At 40.4% G+C, this 21,033-nt stretch overlaps 1 protein-coding gene and 1 long non-coding RNA gene across 3 annotated transcripts in view; both read right to left on the bottom strand.

Annotated features, from left to right (window-relative positions):
- The window catches only part of LOC119489839, a 20,486-nt gene extending 14,438 nt beyond the window's left edge, over positions 1–6,048 (bottom strand). The window contains exon 1 of the long non-coding RNA XR_005207268.1: positions 6,039–6,048. This is a non-coding gene — a long non-coding RNA (uncharacterized LOC119489839). The remainder of the gene's footprint in view (positions 1–6,038) is intronic.
- kcnd1 (potassium voltage-gated channel, Shal-related subfamily, member 1) overlaps positions 1–21,033 on the bottom strand; it is an 80,505-nt gene that overhangs the window by 27,725 nt on the left and 31,747 nt on the right. For both annotated transcript variants that reach the window (XM_037772690.1, XM_037772691.1), the window contains 3 exons: positions 17,639–18,906; positions 15,323–15,568; positions 11,937–12,649 (listed from right to left, as the gene is read on the bottom strand). In XM_037772690.1, the coding sequence (XP_037628618.1) occupies positions 11,937–12,649; positions 15,323–15,568; positions 17,639–17,794 (1,115 nt within the window). In that variant the 5' untranslated portion in view covers positions 17,795–18,906. The remainder of the gene's footprint in view (positions 1–11,936; positions 12,650–15,322; positions 15,569–17,638; positions 18,907–21,033) is intronic.

The raw sequence follows: 21,033 nt of genomic DNA, 5'->3' as shown, positions 1-21,033 counted from the left end.
ATGCTAGAGACAGTTCCTCTTTTGTGCTTTTTCTCTTTCTTTTTATTGTTTGCTCCGATTTTAGACTCAAGTTTACGCAGTTCAGTTTAACTTTTCCGTTTTATCATTTAATCATTTTTAATCATTTATAATTTTGATTGAATAAAACAAGTAGACGGTCTGCTGGTTTCTTCTGATTTTGGACAACATCCACCTTTGCATCTGAGGTTTCTCCAGCAACAAACCGGTAAGGCCCGTTGTGGTTTCTAACTATTCTCTATTGTGTTAAAACATGCTTATCTGACCAGCGTTAGAGGTGTTAGTGCAGGGGGAAGAGGATATGTCATCTTTTGTCCTCAGTGCTCTCCATCAGATATATTACTCTAGGAGGAAAGAGGCTTCTTTTAACACATACTGATTCACTTATTGGTTAAAAGAAGTAACCTATTATTGGTCCCTTTTTTGTGTGAAGCTTAGTAAAAGTGGTTGACTAACTCACAGGGCCATCCTAGAGGTACAAAACTGATAGTATTCTATCATTAAAGACCAAAATGTTGTGTTTCCAGAGCTCGAGTCCTCATGCTTTAAAAAGTATGGAGGCCAAAGTCTCTGATGGCATTTTAGAATGACAAGTATTGACTCTGAGAGAAGCCTGAGGCCTCTCAGACTGAGTTCATCTGATCTTCTCTTGTTGGATAAGTAAATGTCCATTATATCCCTGTACTGAATGTTAGGGCTGCACAATTAATCGAATATTAATCATGATCAAATGAATGTAATTGACTGTGATATTGACGTTTAAAATGCTCCACTCATAGAAAACTCTGCTGCATATCAAATCAAGCGCTTCCTAAACTAACAACCAGTCACCACGGGGAGATTGTGAAGTTTTCGCTTCACTTTTGGTGATCCCAAATGTTGCGGCTGCAGCCCAAAGTCGAAGAGTTATATACTCTATATTACTCGCTTTGCCCGTCTGCTCTCTGTTATACAATAGAACACATTGAAATGCACTGAATTCAGGTGAAGAAGAACCTTATTTAAGTCTTATTTTGATGCAAACATTCGTTAATTAGCAGGAATGTAGCACAACAGAAAAGTGAAAGCGGCGCTCTGGTGATTTCATTTTCGATAAAAGGTTTTGGTACAAATTAATTTTTGCTTCTGGAGTTGAACTGTGCATAAGGACCAGTCTTATTTTGGTGGAACAATTTGTTTTATTTAAATATGAAATTGCAATAAAAAATATGTTGTCCCCAAAATCAATGAAGAATCGTGATAAATAATCGTGATCTCAATATTGATCAACATAATCGTGATTATCCTTTTGGCCGTAATCGTGCAGCCCTACTGTATGTTGTCATCCAACAACACTTATCTTTTATTTCCTGTATATTTCTTCTGTGGTGGCTGACTCCTTACAGCTCTGCATGAATGTGAAGCAGGTGGAAAATAACACATTAATTCGCTGCATTATGTGGCTGCATGAATAAAGATGAACATCATCACAGAGTGCAGCTACAAAGGTCACTGACTTTAAGATAAACGCCTCAGAGGAGCAGCTGCTGCCCGTTAACGTCCAGCACTGTTAAAAACACCATCACTTATTATGAGAAATGAGTTTGTCCTGAAATAAAGTACCGTAGCAACCATCACCTCATTTCTCCATCTTTGTGAAGAGCTGTGTTTATATAGCGCTTTTATTCAGAGCAATTTGGGGTTTAAGGACTCAAAGCTTGCTCAAGGACACTTTGACACGTGGACAGGAGGAGCAGGGAATCGAACCGGCAGATTAATCCATAATGAGTAATAATAATAATCTAATGACAGAATATAGAATAGTACAACAGTCAAAGTTTAATACTATATTTTACTTATTATACTGACATAGTTCTACTGCAATAAAGGGTCTGAATACTTCCTCCATCACTGAATATACTAAATTATGAAATTGCAGCCCTCTGATTGGTCAGTTATCCACGAAAAAAAAAAAAAACCTGAATGAAATAAAACAAGTTTTTCAGTCACTACTGTAGATTCTTACTGACTTAATAATTTATGACCATTGCTTACAGTGTGCACCTCCATATTATCATAATGTCTCAATTAGCATACTCTGATAATTAGTACAACCTGAACATTACCATATTACACAATGAGCTGAGCTGTGGTAAATGTCATGTTCCTCCTGTGTGTAACATTATATTATACAAGTGTGACCTGTTACATAACACACACGTTTGGACTCACATTCCCATCATGCCGCGGGAGGAAAGTAACCGGCCTTTAATATTAATCTGTGCTATTTAATAGACTTCAGAGAGGTCAACATGAGGGAAAAGATTAGTTTCTATTGCAGATGTTACAAGTAGTGAGGTGAAAATGACAGGGAGGTCAAAGGTCACCAAATCCAGACAACTGATGGAGCAAACATTTCATGATAGTCATGTTACTTTAACGGGCAACCTCTCATTATCTACTCTCCTGGTGCAACTAACACCATGGATGACGGGTATGGCGGGCCAAATCTGCTAAAATCAAAAATAAATTAATAAATGTTTCGATAAATAAATAAATAAATATGCCATTAAATGAACCAAAAATAATATTAAAAATAAAAGTAGGCATTAATTAATTGATAAAACGTAGGATAAATTGATATTTCTTTTTTAATTTGCTTGTATATTTATTTATATTTGTATTACTTCTGCAGTATCTACTCTTTTATTTAATTTTCCCATTTATTTATTTGTATTAACTTTCAAATGTATTTATTTATTTTACATTTATTTATTAATTATTAAATAGTTTTTTAAATTTATTTTTGTATTTATATATTTATTTCTGCATGATTTTCCCTTTGTATTTCCCCCCTATTTATTTCCTCAAACATATTTATTTATGTATTATTTTCTTTGTCCATTTCATCTTTTAATGGCATATTAATTTATTTATTTAAAATTTTAAATGTATTTTTTTATTTATTTCACGTTTATTTTTAAATGTATTTATTTATTATTAAATAGTATTTATTCATTTATTTCTGCATGATTTCTCCTTTGCATTTCTCCCCAAAGTTATTTATTTCTTTATTCTTTTCTTTATCCATTTTTTTATTTAATGGCAAATGTATTTATTTATTTATCTATCGAGTCATTTATTTATTTATTTATCTATCTATCGAGTCAACCCTTACGACAAAATAAAAATAGATAAATGGCCTTTTGAAGGTGACGGGAGAGTGCTGTGTACAGAAAGAGGTCTTCCTCTTTCGGTGAAGGGAAAATGGTGTTAACAAGTAATTATGTACAGTTAGAATATGCCACCAAAACTGTGGAGGTAACAGTTTCGTTTCCCAGTACTACCAACAGTAGCCAGTACTTACAGAAATACACAGTAAATAGAGTCTAATTTATTTCTCCTTTCCTCTAAATGGCCGATTGTTGCTCCCCCGTTCCGCATAGTCTTGCTTTCTTCCCCTGTATCTACATTTAAGTAGGAAAAGGAACCGTAATGTGTACCCCACACTATTAAACTGTATTGTAAAGTGTGGAACAGGATTAATTAAAAAATACCCGACCTATTAGTGCCACCACAGATCTGCAGTAACAGATCTGCTGCCCAATGTTTACACTCCGTGTAGATCCACAGCAGCATAGATCAGAGACTCATTACAGCGCCGCTGCCAGGAGCCGATCGATCGCAGGTTATTGATCAGTTTCACGATGTGGCCCTCAGAAGTTCTCCCTCCCTCCATCACTCCGGAGTCGAGCAGAAACTCGTCCAAATTAAAACAGAGAGAGAGGAAGATTAATTCATTGGCTATTTTATGCAATGTAAATTAAATATGTCTTTTTTAATACTCCTATTACACACACAGACTTTATAGTTGTTTAGCCTCTTTTGTCTTTTCTAGTCATTTTGTGTCTTGTGCATTATGGGTATTGTAGGATCCAGTGCCTTTTTGGAGTTTGACCCATACAAGAGACTAAAAGCCATGATATCTCCACCTCTGCTGCACAAATTTTCATAATTCTTGTTTTAATCCGTCACCCACAAATTCCCCAACTTTATGTGCAACTGAGCAAACTCCATGTGCTGAGGAAGACCATGAGACGTAGTTGAAAAACTAGTAAATGGACCTTGAGTCAAGATTTGTCAAATCACTGTTGCCAAAAACTAAACTGAAATTTACCTGAATCTTCAAAGTATTGACCACTAGTTCTCATTTTACACTTTACACACGGGTCACATGATCACACACGTTATTACATGAAGCTGAGTTCATGACAGTTTGATATCGTGGGAATAATGAAGACTGTCAGCAAGTAAACACCTGACTTTAAGGATTCAGACTGATTCATCTAGTGTAATATTTATATCTATTCTAGTTTAATAATTACATTTATTCTAGTGCAATAATAGCATTTATTCTAGTGCAATATTTACATCTGTGTTAGTTAAATAATTAAATTTATTCTAATTGCAAAGAATTGCATTTATTCTAGTACAACAATTACATTTATTTTAGTACTATAATAACATTTATTCTACTGTAATATTTACATTAAATTCTAGTGCAATAATTACATTAATTCTAGTGCAATAATTACATTTACTCTAGAGTAAAAATTACATTTATTCTAGTGTAATATTTACATTAAATTCTAATGCAATAATTACATTAATTCTAGTGCAATAATTACATTTACTCTAGAGTAAAAATTACATTTATTCTAGTGTAATATTCACATTAAATTCTAGGGCAATAATTACATTTATTCTAGTGCAATGTTTACATCTATTTTAGTGTTATAATTACATTTATTCTACTTCCAATAAATACATTTATTCTACTTGCAATAATTACATTTATTCTAGTGCAACAATTAAATGTATTCTATTGTAATAATTACATTTATTCTACTTGCATAAATGACATTTATTCTAGTGCAATAATTACATTTATTCTAGTGCAATATTACATTCACATTAGTGCAATAATTACATTTATTCTACTTCCAATAAATACATTTATTTTAGTGCAATAATTACATTTATTCTCCTTGCAATAATTACATTCATATTATTGCAATAATTACATTTATTCTAGTGCAATAATTACATTTATTCTAGTTTAATATTTACATAAAATTGTAGTGCAGTAATTACATTTATTCTACTTGCAATAATTACATTTATTCTAGTGCAAAATTATATTGTATTTATTTATTTTACTTATTATTTTAGAAACTGTGTTGTTGCCTGTGGATGTTTGTTTGCTGAATTTGTTTTGTTCTTGTCTTTTAACTGCACTGATCAGGAGTAGCGCTCGTTGTATTCTGTACAATGACAATAAAGGCTCTCTATTTCTATTTCAACAGGCGTCTGAGGACCCGAAGAGGGCCACAGCAGCCATTTTGTGCCCAGCCTGTCAGCTGGAGGAAATGGAGGAGATAAATCGCGAAGCATCAAACCATCTCACCCTCTCTGTAACACTCTCCGTCTTTGATTAGATTCTTTTGATTTCCTGCACCTCCTCTTGTCCCCCTCTGTCTCTCCTTTCTCCTTCTCCCTCTCTATTAAAACATTAACAGTGTGTGCCATGCGTTGAGATGGTCTATAATTCCATCCAGGCGGTTTTATAAGGCCTGCTACTCTCGCTCTCAGACTCATATACATCCTGTCCCTCAGAGGAAATGGCTGCTTCCCCTCTTGTTCTTATAAATAATGTTGATGGTAAAGTGCTCTGCTGCAGCACAAACTCTCTATAGACAAAGTATACAGACGGGCGGTAAAGTTGCTCTTATAAACGCTCCTTTAGTCTTTAGTTTTTCATTTGCTTCTCAAAATAGATCTGACCTGCAGATGATTATGTGGTAACACTTTATGATGGTTAACTGATAGTTAATTAATCATAAATTAATAGTTATATTACTGTTAACAAACAATGAAATGATAATCAATATGCAATATGAAATAATTAGTTTATAAACTATAATTGTATCATAGCTGATTATAAATGACAACATCTATAAACAATACATAGATAGATGGACTGGAAAACAATGATTAACCATTTAACCAAGTATTAACTATCTATCTAAATAATGTTTATAGATGCTTTACAAAGCAACTATAAACTAACTAAAACTTAGAAGAAAGCTGATAAAACGTTCATCAGTTCATGCTCACATTCTGAATCAGTTTCGGATCAATTCAGTAACCATGGCGATGTGTTTTGTTCACAAAACGATGTGTTTTGAATTTGCTACAGAAACAGAAGCAGCCGAGGCTCATGGGTATTGCAGAGCCATCCACACACTGACAGAAAAACGCAATTTCATTGAAACTTGTGGTCAGAACATAAACCTGAAGTCTGGTTACATTATCCAATCAGAGTCCTGATGGCATCCAGCTCATTCGTTAGCCAAACAACAAGTTCACACAGTTCATTGTATTAGTATCATTAATGTGTGTGTAAACCAGTTTACACTCTGACAGAAGAGCTTCAATAAAACTGGATGGATGACACATGCGTTCACTCAAAGCTCAGCTCCGTCAGGACGGCCTGCTATTGGTTAATGGCATGCTTCTAGCAGATTTACTCTGAACCATTGATCGCAGGGATTTTGTGAAATGAATCGATTTGCTCCAAAATGTCACCATTTTCAGTGTTGCTGTGACGGATAAGTGCTGCTGATCATCGTTTCTCTGTGGAGGAAGGCATGTACGACGAAACGCATCTGAACAAGGCACACTGAGGAGGTGGGTGGTATATGCATTGCAACAGACATCAGCCTATTACGATTGAACACTGGTTTAGTCAGACACCCAGGCCAGGCGCCAGGATGACGTGACTGAGGGGGCTGTTCAAAATTGCGAGGGGGCACATTTTTTCATAAAATAAAATGCATTGATTTAACCATGCAACAGCCTCAGATAGGTTAAATAACAACAACATAAGACTACTGTTTCAAAATCAAAGAATAGTTTTATTAATCAAAGCTCTCACATAAGAATGTAGTACTATCATAGCACTAAATATGTATTTAATTTAGAAGATACTAGAAACAAAAGTTTGTGTCCTGCTAAAAGAAGCTGTTTGCGTCCCACCAGAAACAGATTTTTAGGCCCGCTAGAAACAGATTTTTAGGCCTGCTAGAAACAGATGTTTAAGGCCCGCTAGAAACAGATGTTTAAGCCTGCTAGAAACAGATGTTTAAGGCCCGCTAGAAACAGATGTTTAGGCCTGCTAGAAAGAGATATTTGCAAAATGCCAGAAAGAGACGTTGAGGGTCGCTAGAAACAGATGTTTGCGGCCCACTAGAAACAGCTGTTTGCAGCCAGCTAGAAACAGCTGTTTGCGGCCAGCTAGAAACAGATGTTTGCGGCCCGCTAGAAACAAATGTTTTGGCCTGCTAGAAACAGATATTTGGGTCTGCTAGAAACAGCTGATTGCGGCCTGCTAGAAAGAGATGTTTAAGGCCCGCTAGGAACAGAAGTTTGCGACCCGCTATAAACAGATGTTTGAGCCCGCTACAAACAGATTTCTGGGCATGCTAGAAACAGATGTTTAAGGCCCACTAGAAACAGATGTTTTGGCCCGCTAGAAACAGATTTCTGGGCCTGCTAGAAACAGATGTTTAAGGCCTGCTAGAAACAGATGTTTAAGGCCCACTAGAAACAGATGTTTAAGGCCCGCTACAAACAGATGTTTGTGGCCCACTAGAAACAGATGTTTAAGGCCCACTAGAAACAGATGTTTAAGGCCCGCTAGAAACAGATGTATGCGGCCCGCTAGAAACAGATTTCTGGGCCTGCTAAAAACAGATGTTTAAGGCCCGCTAGAAACAGATGTTTAAGGCCCACTAGAAACAGATGTTTAAGGCCCACTAGAAACAGATGTATGTGGCCCACTAGAAACAGATGTATGCGGCCCGCTAGAAACAGATGTTTAAGGCCCGCTAGAAACAGATGTTTAAGGCCCACTAGAAACAGATGTTTGTGGCCCACTAGAAAGAAAAATGAGACACCTGAGTTTAATTTGTATTTGCTGGAAACCCAGGTGAGATAATTTCAGCTCGTTAACGGGTGAATGGAAGATTTCTCCTGTGAAATGAACCATTAATTGTTCTATTGAAAGGTTGTTGGTTTTTTTTACTAATCAGACCACCTGAAGGAGAATGTGGATTATCTGCAGTCCAGACACAAACAGGCTGCATGTTTTCCTGGCAGCAGCTCTCTGAATGAGCTCCTGCAGATTATGTTTCCCCTCACATATATTGCTTCTGGAGGGGCTGCAATAGGTTTATGATTTCACTCCCAGTTTATTTGCACAGTGATAAAACACAGGAGCAAAGCAATAAAAGCAGTATGATGAAAAACAATGATAACAAAGTGAACAAAGAGAAACAAATGAGCAGATCGGACCGCAGACGAGGAAAAGGGAGGAAAGAAAACAAAAAGCAGAGAGGGATGAAGAGGAAGATGAGGATAGAAGGAGAACGTGTGGTTTAAATTTAATCAATAAATGTTTCTCGATCACGATGCTGTAAAACCTTCTGAAACACCATTTTAAACATCATAGGACACTAAAACTCTCCACTAAAACCAGACCGACAAAACAATGAAAGAACCACCGCTGTGTGTATTTCATATTACAGCAAATGGCATTATATATCACATTCACACTGCTGCTGGTCATTTTCCAAATCATCCTTCAGTTTCAGATTGATTTCCCTCCTTCCAGGCAAACATCTACTTTTAGAGACATGAAACTTGATTTAGTTTGCTTTATTTTCAAAGTTTGGTTATGGCGGTAAACTCTTATAGTATAACATGAGACCACACGTCTGCGTTTTAAGGTCATTTTTGTTTAAAAACAATGAGAAAAATGTCTTAAATCTCTTCTTCTTCAAACTCATTTCCAGTGTCTCATATTCAGATTAAATCCAGATATGATTTAAAACACTTTCGTTTAAATTTAGACACATTTATGCCTCTTCATTGGCTGGATCACAAATCTCAATACAATCCGTCTTAGTGAAATAAAAACATCTGATGTGACATGATAAACTTATCATCTATCTGATGTGTAGAACAGTACAGAAAGTCATTTACTGTTAGATGACTGACCGATCCTGTTCTCGTGACGAGACAATTGATCACTATTAATCATGAATGAAGTTACCGCTGCTTTGCCTCGTGCATGAAAAGGCTCATCCTTAATATGGCAACGTTTGTATCGTTCTTGTTGCCGTGTGATGGCTGCAGGTATTTAATAATTGATATAAATAAACAGATTATTCAGTGACGTGTGAACATAATCTATAACATTTATGAATCAAATGCATCAAAGTGAAAGAGGCTAAACTCAATTTACATGAAACGTTCTCCTCTCTCTGTAATGTTCTAGTTAACCTTCTTCATCAACGAGTGGCTTTGTGCTTGATCGCACGTTACCGCGATACGATTACGTTTCCTGTCCATGACAGAGTTAGCATGCAGCTTTAGCCGGGATGTCTAGCTCTGCTTTTCCTGCAATGTGTGAAACCCAAAGTGTTTCCATACTTTACTGGATGTATAGTGTTTACCACTTTGGATTTAAAATATGAGGGTGCAGGTCGTATCCACGCAGACCCTCTGCCGTTTTCTACTTTTGGCTCGCTGCGGTTTGTTTTGGTTGAAAGATACGGAACGGATATGACCTCATGTTACTCAGACCAAAACAATAAAAGTGGTAACTGCCTTCTACCTCTGCATAGACCCAAATGAAGCAAATATATTGCTTCTGTCATTAAAAAAATCAATTAAAAAAAACAAAAACACAATACATAGGTGAATCAATTTTTTCCCACCCCTAGTAGTTAGTTGTTTTTCTGCTGGGTTTTCTAAACCGAAAAAAACTCCTGATGAAGCCAGCTCTTCTGTATTATGCAACTTTGACCAAATTCAAGACTATTTTTACATGAATCTAAACCAAAACTCTGGATCAGAAAAACCATGAAAGAGTTTCACAAGAGTCTTTATCTGCTTTATCTACAAGCAAAATATCCTTTGGATACTAGAAGAGAGAAGGAGAGGAAGAAGATAAATGTAGGGGAACTCCCTAGAAGGAAAGAGGGAGTAACTGAGAGCAGTAGAAGAGGTGAGGAGGAGAGGGGGGAGGTAAAAGCTTGGGTTGTTTTGCTGCCTGGAGAATCCATTTAGAGGCTGGCCTCTCCCTACTGATAACTAATGGAGAAGAGAGGAGAGGAGAGGAGAGGAGAGACAAGCTAGCTAGCTAACGCCTGCTCTCCTCCCAGTGAAGTAGTCTCCTAGTGACGAGGAGCGAGGCAGAGGAACCGTGACCCAGCGCTGTCCGCTGTTGGGCTCATTTTCTGTAGCATGGTTCATCCACACACTCTTGTCACGGCGTAGGAAAGCACAGTGCTATCGCCAGATGAGTGACAACTTTGTTTGGCTCATTTTCTGTGTTGCATGACAGCATGGGATAATTAGCAAGCTAAGCTAGCTAAGTAGCCAGCCGTCCAACCAGCTGGTGGCCAACGGCAGCGCTGTAAAGATAAATTAAGGACGTATAAATCTTTGGATGCCTATAGTTAACTATCCTTCAGTAAAGTCAGTCAAAAAGAGAGTCGTACAATATCGGGGAAGCGTTTCAGAGATGGAGAGAAAGGGTTAATAATAGTTTAGCCTTCTGCTAACCACAGACGGTTAAATATTAGCAACATTTACTCTCCATCTTTGAAACGTTTGGCCGATATTGAAGCTCGCTAGAGCCTCTGATCACATTTGTCATCTCAAATGCATGTGATATCTGGATTCTGGCACTCAACAACACAGCAAGATGACGTTTAGATGTGTAACTTTAGCCCACTGCTAGTGTTAGCCTGTTAGTCTTTCCTTTGTTTTGCCTCCAGCTAACACTGTGACGTCAGCATGACGTCGACCCAAATGTCCCATGACGTATGTGGATTATTGATTAATAAAGTTGCAGTCTGTGAAATGTAAGAAATAATAACAGATATCCACCATCAGTTTCCAGGATGACATCACTAATACTGTCCAATCAATGAACTACCTGAGCTACTGAACTACAGGTGTGAAGGAGACCTCAGAGCTACGGACACATTTCATTTGATAACATAAAAAATAATGTTGATTCTCCACCCTGAACTTTACTGAATATAAAGACTGTTGTTCTATAAAAGCCTTATTTTTCATTCAATAAAATAAGGCAAATCTCTGCAGCGATGCATCACAGCTCTGTGCAGTCGGTTTACTACGTAACTGAACTGTTTGACTCATTCACTGCAATTCACACGTTCCCATTCACACCTTTTGATCTCACACTTTATCCCTCTTACTCTCTCCATTCACAGACAGGTAGGAGTATATAGTCATATAGAGAAGTGACGCCAAGTGTGTGTGTGTGTGTGTGTGTGTGTGCTGGAAAGCAATATGGTCGGTTGGGTCGGAGCTTATGGCTTCACTGACTCACTCTCTATTTCTGATGTTTCCAAAGGCTCTTTGAACAGCAGATAATAGATCAGTGCTGGAGAGCTGCAGGGTGAAGACACCATCATCCTCTCACACACATGCAGGAACACACATTCTCCATCCACACGGCAGCAGTGTGTGTGTGTGTGTGTGGGCGGCAGCAGGGTGAAGATACACCACCGTACTCGAGAAGCAACGAGTGGGAGGAAACACACACACAGTTTGGGTTTTTCACGCTTCATCTCTTTTCATGGTGGAAACAGACTGTAAAACGCTCCTCCGTAACCAATAATAATAATGACATATCACACGCCCCGACAAAAAAACAAGGACAGCGGCGAGCACACGCTCACGTTGCCATGGCGACGATATTAACAGCAGCGCAGTCGCCAGCGGCAAAATAAAATCTGTTCGGCATCACGGCAAAAAAAACAAAACTGGTGTCAACTCACCCGAGTGTGGTCATCGTGACGATGGTGTACCAGAAGGAGGCCGGGATGGAGGTGAAGGATGAGCCCTTGGTGCCCTTCTCGGCGTAGAACATGACGGTGGCGAAGATGATGATGGCCATGGTGAGGGAGAAGAGCAGGAAGCCGAGTTCGGAGGCGCAGCTCTTCAGCGTGTAGCCCAAAATCCTCAAACCCGCAGAGTGACGCGAGAACTTGAAGATCCGGAAGACGCGAAAAACGCGGAGGGTGAAGAAGGCGCCGCTCACGTCTTCGTTCTCGGGCATCACCAGGCCGATGTAGTAGGGCATGATGGCCACCACGTCGATCACCGACATCACCGACCGCATGAACTTGCAGCGGCTGGGCGCGGCGAACAGGCGCATCAGGTACTCGAAGGTGAAGATGAGCACGCAGGCCGTGTCCATGCAGAAAAAGGCCAGCCCGTATTTCTCCCCGCAGGGAAGGTCTTTGACGCTGCCTTTGATGGGCCGGCAGGGGACCGTCTCCACCACGTTGGCGATGACGGAGACGGCGATGAAGAAGCCGGTGACGTAGTAGAAAACCAGCGCCATAGTAGAGGTGTGGGGGTTCTCGAAGGCTCGCCACAGACGCTCCCTTGAGGAGCTGTCTGGAGGGAGGGGGGCGTCCAACCCCTCGTTGGCCTCCGTGTCCTCCGCCAAACGCTCCTGGTTCTCCTTTTTCCTGTCTCGGTATTCCTTCACAAAGAGAGGAAGAGTAAATCAAGATTAGACAACTTATTTATCATAATCTATCAAGTTAGAGCTGTTAAAAACACACAATGCTTCACGTGGAGTCAAACTAAAAATGCTCTGAAGAAAGAAATGCAAAGATGAAATGCAATGAAATTGGTGGCAATTTCGGGCGGTACTGCTCTCCCCATAGGAAAACAATGGCACAGCCAACGCTGAGCAATTTTACCGCTGATCATTTGTAGCCGGCTTTAGGTTACTGATATTTCAGAGCCGTGGTCGGGGCCATAGATTCTAACTAACTGATATTTCAGAGCCATGGTCGGGGCCATAGATTCTAACTAACTGATATTTCAGAGCCGTGGTCGGGGCCATAGATTCTAACTAACTGATATTTCAGAGCCGTGGTCGGGGCCATAGATTCTAACTTACTGATGTTTCAGAGCCATGGTCAGGAATATATTCTAACTAACTGATATTTCAGAGCCGTGGTCGGGGCCATAGATTCTAACTAACTGATATTTCAGAGTCTTGGTCGGGGCCATAGATTCTTACTTACTGATATTTCAGAGCCGTGGTCGGGGCCATAGATTCTAACTAACTGATATTTCAGAGTCTTGGTCGGGGCCATAGATTCTTACTTACTGATATTTCAGAGCCGTGGTCGGGGCCATAGATTCTAACTTACTGATATTTCAGAGCCGTGGTCGGGGCCATAGATTCTAACTTACTGATATTTCAGAGCCGTGGTCGGGGCCATAAATTCTAACTTACTGATATTTCAAAGCCGTGGTCGGGGCCATAGATTCTAACTTACTGATACCGAAACGTAATTGAGAATGCAGTTTCAAAACAGCAAAAGTGCCACAAGCGGTTAAATCACTGTAACGTTGATATACACAATGTAGAAATGTTGATATGAAACAGATTTTTCGTTCAGAAATGTTGGGATTCAATGTATCCGTGGTTTGCAGAAACGTACGAAAATTAGCTTCCTTTTCCTGAACACCACAAAACAGAACTGGTTCTGAGATTAAATTTCCACCAAAATACCAATAACTCACTTTGTGCTGCCTCATTTTAATGAATGTTTTGACGTTAGCTCCACCAAGGTTAGCTGCTTCTCCTGTTAGCTGTTTACAAGCCAGCAACTTAACTTATAAGTATATGAAACTTTATAGTCCTGCAGGAGCCAGCGACCTCCACAGTGACTAATAAACTGGTCTAGAATGAAGTTAAATTCCTTCTTCAAACCTGTTGCCTCAAATCCCAGATGACAAGCCAAACGCTGTAATTTAACAGAGAAGGAAAGTATCAGAAAAACAGCAGAATCTGTGAAATTACTAGAAGAACAAAAATAAAAAAAAAGCATGTGGATTGTTTCTCGAGGGAAATTGCGGGGGAAGTGTTGAGCGAGAAATCCAGAAATGAGAATCTCTCACAGTTGAATCAACATTTGCGAACATGATCAAGTCTGCCAAAGATGAGGAAACACAGAACAATTACTGGTTCATGAGTCACCGGACGGGTCAGGTATAAAACACAAGTATATAAAGATATAAGAGCCTCCGAAGACGAGGCTGATGCTGACAAACGGTAATAAAAAGAGCTCTGAAGGTGATTTGTTATTCAGAGAGCGAGCGGGGAAAATTACTTGTTTATGGCTCGTTAAAGAAATCACTTACAAATCTACGGAGTAAGAAGCCAAAACCAGGAGCAATAAAGAGCCAAATGAGAGTGTATGTGAGCTGCTGGTGTTTCAGAGGGCTCATCACCGACGTCTTAATGATCCTCAGTTTTATAATGGAGTCAGACCAGCGCTGGTTAGCAATCCCCCTCAGATCCATCCATGTTTCTACACTGTAGTCATTCCGCTGATGATGCTCTTCTCCAAAGAGTGCAGCAGCAGAATAACCAAGGCCAAGCATTAAGGAGAAATCACAGGTCAAAGGTCACAGCAGCCACCGAAGTACACCAAGGCCTCTGGAAAGGAGGCTGGGTCACGGGCGGACATGGGTCTTGGGGTATGGGGTATAACACTGAAGCTGCGGTCGTGCGTTGCGATTGGCTCAATTTCAGCGAGTGCAGACCAGATTTTACTGCGCATGTGTTATACAACCAAAGATTTGACACGCTAATGGCGCTTGACCCAGCCTCCTTTCCATAGGCCTTGAAGTACACTAGGAAGGATGCAGGCATTATAAACATTATAATCTGGAAATATGTTCTCTTTTACTGGCCAACTGTGTTGAGCCGCATCAAGACACAGACACATTTTACACCAGAAGTATAGAGGTTCGATACCCAACGCTAGTATTTATACATATTATTGGAGAATATTTTTAAAAGCATATTAAGCTAAACACTGTTCTTCAGATTCAAGGGCAAATAAAGTCAGAAATAACAAGAAGCTTGCATTACTGGTGCAGCATTTTTACTGCTTTGCTGGAGTAAATATTTGGAACAATTGTTAATTAATTTGGTCATTATAACAACATGAAAGACATGATGCAAAATGTTCACTGCATTTCCATCACAATGTCTAACAATGTTTTATTTTTCCTTTAGTTTGAATTTATGACTTATGTCAAACAAATGCTGCAGCTCCCTCTTGGTGCAACTTTGAAAACACAAGAAACAGAGAGCTTCTTGACCCTCAACAGGAAGTGGAAGGTGTACCTCCATGCAGCAGTCGCCGATGATCTCTGGGATGATGCCGTAGAAGGCCAGCTCTTCGTCGAAGGCCTGGATGCACTCGTTTCGTGGGTAGTGGAGCTTCCCGGTGCGGTAAAAGTTCAGAATGTGCCGGAACATTTCGGGGTCTCGGTCGAAGAAGTATTCCTGCGTGTCCTCGTTGTAGAAAAACTCCTTCTCTGAAGAACCCAGCAGCGTCTCCGGATAACGATCCAGAGTGTTCTTCCATGTCTGGAGAAATAAGAGAGGGAAGAAACAGAATCGATGTTTTTGTTCCACTTTTGAGACTCTAAAACTGGATCTCATGTGGGCGTCCGTGGTGCTGAATCACACATCTCACAGCTATAGAAACCAATATGGACAACCAGAGTTTTCTATTCAACAGAATGTATTAAACTCTGTTTTCAGGTGCAATCAGAAACACTTGGACTTCCTGATTACGTGGATTAAATATGAATTGATTTCGTGGGATATATATACGAATTACAACGCAACACTTTTCGTAGGTATAGCGGTGTATAAGAACAGCCTGAACAACCTGTTAGCTTGTTGGAACTTGAGTGATATTACAGACTATAAAACTGACATTGTCGGTCGGCACCAAAGTTTATGTCCGCTGGAAAACACCCATATCCTGTCGGGGTGAATCTCTTCTTTTTGACAGTTACAACTTTGACCAAATGAGTGGACTTGTTAAAGTGTCAGTAGGCAGTATATTTTTGGCATCGTTGGGCAAAAAATCCATAACAACCTTTCAGCATATTGTAATTCAAGTGTTCTGAGAGATCGCTAGACTTCTGCACCTCCTCATGGCTCTGTTTTCAGGCTTTATAAAATCTAGCCCGTAACAGGAGACTTTGACCAATCACAGGTCATTTCATTGAAAGAGCTTTCCTATTGGCTGTGCTCCGGTCATGTGACTGGAACTTGGCGTTCCTTCACCAGATTTCACAATGGCGGCGGCGTCACAAACTTTCTCATTTTACAGCTAAACCGTACACTACAAGATGATTCTGAAAACATTTGAGGAGAGAAATAGGCATTAACGCAACATAATATTGATTCATATTTGATCAGGGTTGCCTAGTTTGACCGTTTGGTCGGAGTTTGCGAGTGATTGACAGCCGGCTCTCATAAACGGCAGCTGGACAGCGGACCTCAGATCAGATCTTACTTTAGGAGCACCGGAGGACACCGGAGGACACAGAGGCACATGATGTTTTTCAGGTTTACTGTTTCATGTACTACTGTCAGGATATAGCGACCGTTTTATAAAAATAACTTTTTTGAATCATATTTGCTCCAATCTCGCCTACTTCAGCTTTAAACATGATGAATACCAAATATCCCACCTTGTTTTGAGTTTAACCACTTTGACACCAATCCCAACTCCCCTCACCATTAAAAAAAGTTCCATTTGAAGCGGTGACTGAGATGTTGAGTAAGACGGGAGCACAGAACCGTCACTAACTGATGGTAACAGTGAAGTAGGGCCTGTGCTATGCTTAGATGTTATTTTTTTGGGCATTAGCGTATGTTTGTATTTTTATCACCAGAACTTCAAGCTGCTGTGTTTTGTTTTTAACAATCAGGACAAAGGCACAGGCTCGACAGGAACTTTCTTCTTGTTCTGCCGCCGCAGCAGAAAGTACTTAGGTGCTGTTTGATTCGTGAAAGCCACCAAAATCTATTTTTGCTGTGGAGCCATTTTGTTATTATTTCAGCCCAAATGCACATCGATGCGCTGATTAGACGTACAGTATTTACAGCTTACAGCCCTGGAAGCAGGAGCAGAGCAGCAGCACATTAGGAGCCACATGAATCTCTGGAGGTAAAACTGCATTCAATATTCCTCACGGAGGTTATGTGATCGTATTTCTAACCACTTGGACAGATATTGACTTTATAATAACTTCTACTTATTTCTGCTTCATTAAGAAAGGCAAATGTTTAAGACTGTGTCCGGAACAACTTTTGGAGTCAACTACAAGTCCCAGAGAGCATTGCTGTAAGAAACATCCAGTCAGAGAGCTTCAGATTCTGTTGCCATGGAGCTGAAATTACAGGTTGTTGTTGCTGATTGCAGCAACTAATCACTCTGAATAATATATAAAATGAGGAATAACTTTTGGTAAGATATCATACGAACCGTTATATGAGGATATGTTGATTTGGGAGCAGGTTGAATCAGAGATCTCTACTCTAAAGGTTCCAGTATGGACATTATTGTCAGGTGATACGTCTCTAACTGATGGCTCTACATCTTATTTTGGAGCATGCTCAGTAGACAGCAGCACCCACCTGAAACCTGACCCCGCTGACGTTGACGTACAGGATCTCATCTGATTTGGACGAGTTGTCCACGGGAGGTTTGGGCATCGTCTTCTTTGCCAACGGCAGCCATCCCACTGCCGCGGCCCGCGCAAACGGCAGCCACGTCGCCACGCCGGCCGCCATCTTGCATCAGCACGACCCACCTGTAGAGAGTCGGGGTTCTGTCCTCGGTGGGACGGGTGGAGCCGACGAACCTGAGGTGAGCTAACTGAATCCTCACTTCTTTTCCTGCCCTGATTTCCTCGAGTGGTCGGGGCGGAGAGAGAGGAGTTGGGCGGACATGTTGAGGGGGGAGGAAGGGGGGAGGAGGGGGTCAGATGGCAGTTAGGTGTCAAGCCATGAAAAAAACGCCGTGAAGGAGCGAGAAAGCCGATGCATCAGACAGGTATGCGGCCCGTCTTTTATTCTGACGAGTTTCTGACGTCCTTCCGGTGGGTGGGGCCGGAGCCTTCCTGCTGCTCTTTAAAAATAACAGCAAAGCTCCTCCTGGAACCCGGAAACTCGCAGGAATCAGCTGGAATATTTCCTCCTTTTTAGGGGGGATGTTTTTGCAAACTTTCAGCCTGCAAGCGAATGTCAAGTCCTGCTCTCCTAAATAACAAAATGTTCCACTTCACAACACAGACTCTCCTGGTAGAAAAACATAATTTCTTGAACTCTCAGCAGTCTTAGAGCAGCCGAACATGTGTAAAATAATAATAAAGTTATTCTCTGATATTGCCGTCGCAGGTTTATTGCTGCTGGGACTCGCGACAAAAATCAAAAAGATATAAATCCAGGTAGGAAAGCGTTAAAACATTTGTGGCCTCCACCTCGCTGCATCCTCTCTCTCTCCCCCTCTTTCTCTCTCTCTCTCTGTCTGTATGTAGCTCTCTCGCCCGCCCTCTCTCCCTCTGAAGACAGATTTGTTGCAGCGCCGCAGCCTTTCAAATTCTTATTAAATTGTGATGATGGTTCCTGAAGTTGCAAGATCGACAGAATGGCCTTCCCTCCCTCTAAGTGGAGATTATGGATGTGGAGCCTTCCTCTTCCTCTCTTTCTCGTTTTGCTTTTGCTTGCTGTTTTTGCCCTCTCTAATTTTCCTTTATCTGCCTCTGTGTTTTACTGTCTCTCTCTGTCGGAGGGGCATTAGTGGTAGTGGCGGTGGTGGCGGTGGTGGAGAGACGGCAGCTTTGTGTTGGAGAGCGAGGAGGAGGCGTCAGGCGGTCCTTACTCCATGTCCATGTATGGCCGTCCTGTCAGGAGACACACAAACAGAAAAGAGAGCAGAGAGTGAGAGACAAACCAGGAGGAGAAATGAAGCTGTCAAAGGAAAGGAGGGAGAAAGAATTACTGCAGAAGAGACAAGGAGGAGAGAGGAGGTGTGGGAGGATTAATTAGAAGACACTTTGGAGAAGGAAAGAAGGAGCTGAAAGGAAGAGATGTGGGGAAAGGAGGAGAAAGATTTGTTCAAAGGAAGTGAGGAAGAGGAGGAGGGAGGAGGAAAGGAGATAAAGACGAGAGCAGGAATGAGATAAAGGAGAAATTGATTTGTCAAAGAAAGGAGAAGGTGAGAGGAGGCGTGGTAGATGAATGGTATATAGAAGAAGAAGGGAACAAGGAAGGATGGGAGAAAAAACTGGAAAGGAGGAGAAAGAGGTAGGAGTAAGAAGAGGCAAGAGAAGGAAAGAGGAGAGGAGGAAAGGAAGTAAAAAGGAGAAATTGAGTTGTCAAAAGAGAGTAAGGAGCCCTTTACTCTAAACGTAACGTTAAAGTATCAGTCTGGTGTACCTTAAAGGGAGATTTGTCAAGTATTTAATACTCTTATCAACATGGGAGTGGACAAATATGCTGCTTTATGCAAATGTATGTATATATTTATTATTGGAAATCAATTAACAACACAAAACAATGACAAATATTGTCCAGAAACCCTCACAGGTACTGCATTTAGAATAAAACAATAAGCTCAAGTCATAACATGGCAAACTGCAGCCCAACAGGCAACAACAGCTGTCAGTGTGTCAGTGTGCTGACTTGACTATGACTTGCCCCAAACTGCATGTGATTATCATAAAGTGGGCATGTCTGTAAAGGGGAGACTCGTGGGTACACATAGAACCCATTTTCATTCACATATCTTGAGGTCAGAGGTCAAGGGACCCCTTTGAAAACGGCCATGACAGTTTTTCCTCGCCAAAATTTTAGCGCAAGTTTGGAGTGTTATTTAACCTCCTTCACGACAAGCTAGTATGACATGGTTGGTTCTGATGGATTCATTAGGTTTTTATAGTTTCTACCTTTAAAACTGAGCCCCCATACAACCTAAAAACCGCACGTTGCATGAATGCATTAAAGAAATTAGTGGCGTTAAAACAAATTTACGTTAATGAGTTATTATCGTGTTAACTTTGACAACCCTAATTTAGTTTATAGCTAAACCATGACCTATTATGCTATAATGTGAGATATACATGACATTTAACAGGTTGTAGAGCGCCTCTCGGCTGCAGCTGTCGCGCGGCACGCTGAGCAGCAGCGGCTGTCCGAACAGCGACGTGCCGTACGAGCTGCTTCCCGAGCCGTAGTCTCTGTAATGTACATCATGTGCGTTCTTTATCGATCCATCGCTTCCTGTCTCTAACGTCCCCGACAGACGCATGCAGCTGAAATCATGTTCATGTGTTTAGGACGAAGACATAAAGCCGCAGGTTATTAAAGATGTGTTTTTTTTTATGATGAGACGAACAGAGTCTGCAGAGGAAAAACACAGCCGTCCCTTTGTTTCTCCCTCTGCGTTCTTCATTCAATAAACCAGCCACAATAAAGTTTCCTGTGAAACTGCTCTTCGTCAGATGAAAAGTTATTGTCGCGGGTTTATTGCATAAAGTCCACAGTGGGAGCAATAAAAGTTTTCCTTCCTCTGGTTTGGTTTGAATCACAGCGAGTCGGGAGGCTTAACCTCTTCATCGCTGGAGAACCAGCAGCAGATCTTTCTTTACTAACTCGTGAGGTTTATTCTAAACTCTAGTGGAGATCATCCACTTTACAAAGATACCAAAAATATCAGGCTGAAATAAAAATGATGGAGTCAGTCACTTGTTCTAACAGTGCTGCTAGTACTACTACTACTATTCATTAGTACTGCAAATAAACACTGCCACTCATTTACTGTAGTAGCACTACTGTCACATTAAACACATTCATAAATTACCACTGAAGACTTTCTACATGGCCAAATGTTTTTGGACAGTAGTGATGTCCACATGGTCAATAATACTTCACTACTACAGCGTTCATTTCATCAACAAAGCTACGAAAATTATAAAAACATTTTTTTTAAATAATATTGTAAATAAAAGTAATTTAAAACAATATGCTCA

The sequence above is a fragment of the Sebastes umbrosus genome, chromosome 6 (assembly GCF_015220745.1).
Source record: "Sebastes umbrosus isolate fSebUmb1 chromosome 6, fSebUmb1.pri, whole genome shotgun sequence".
Lineage (NCBI taxonomy): Eukaryota > Metazoa > Chordata > Actinopteri > Perciformes > Sebastidae > Sebastes > Sebastes umbrosus.
Note: the sequence above shows the minus strand (reverse complement) of the source record. Positions and strands in the feature narration are given on the sequence as shown.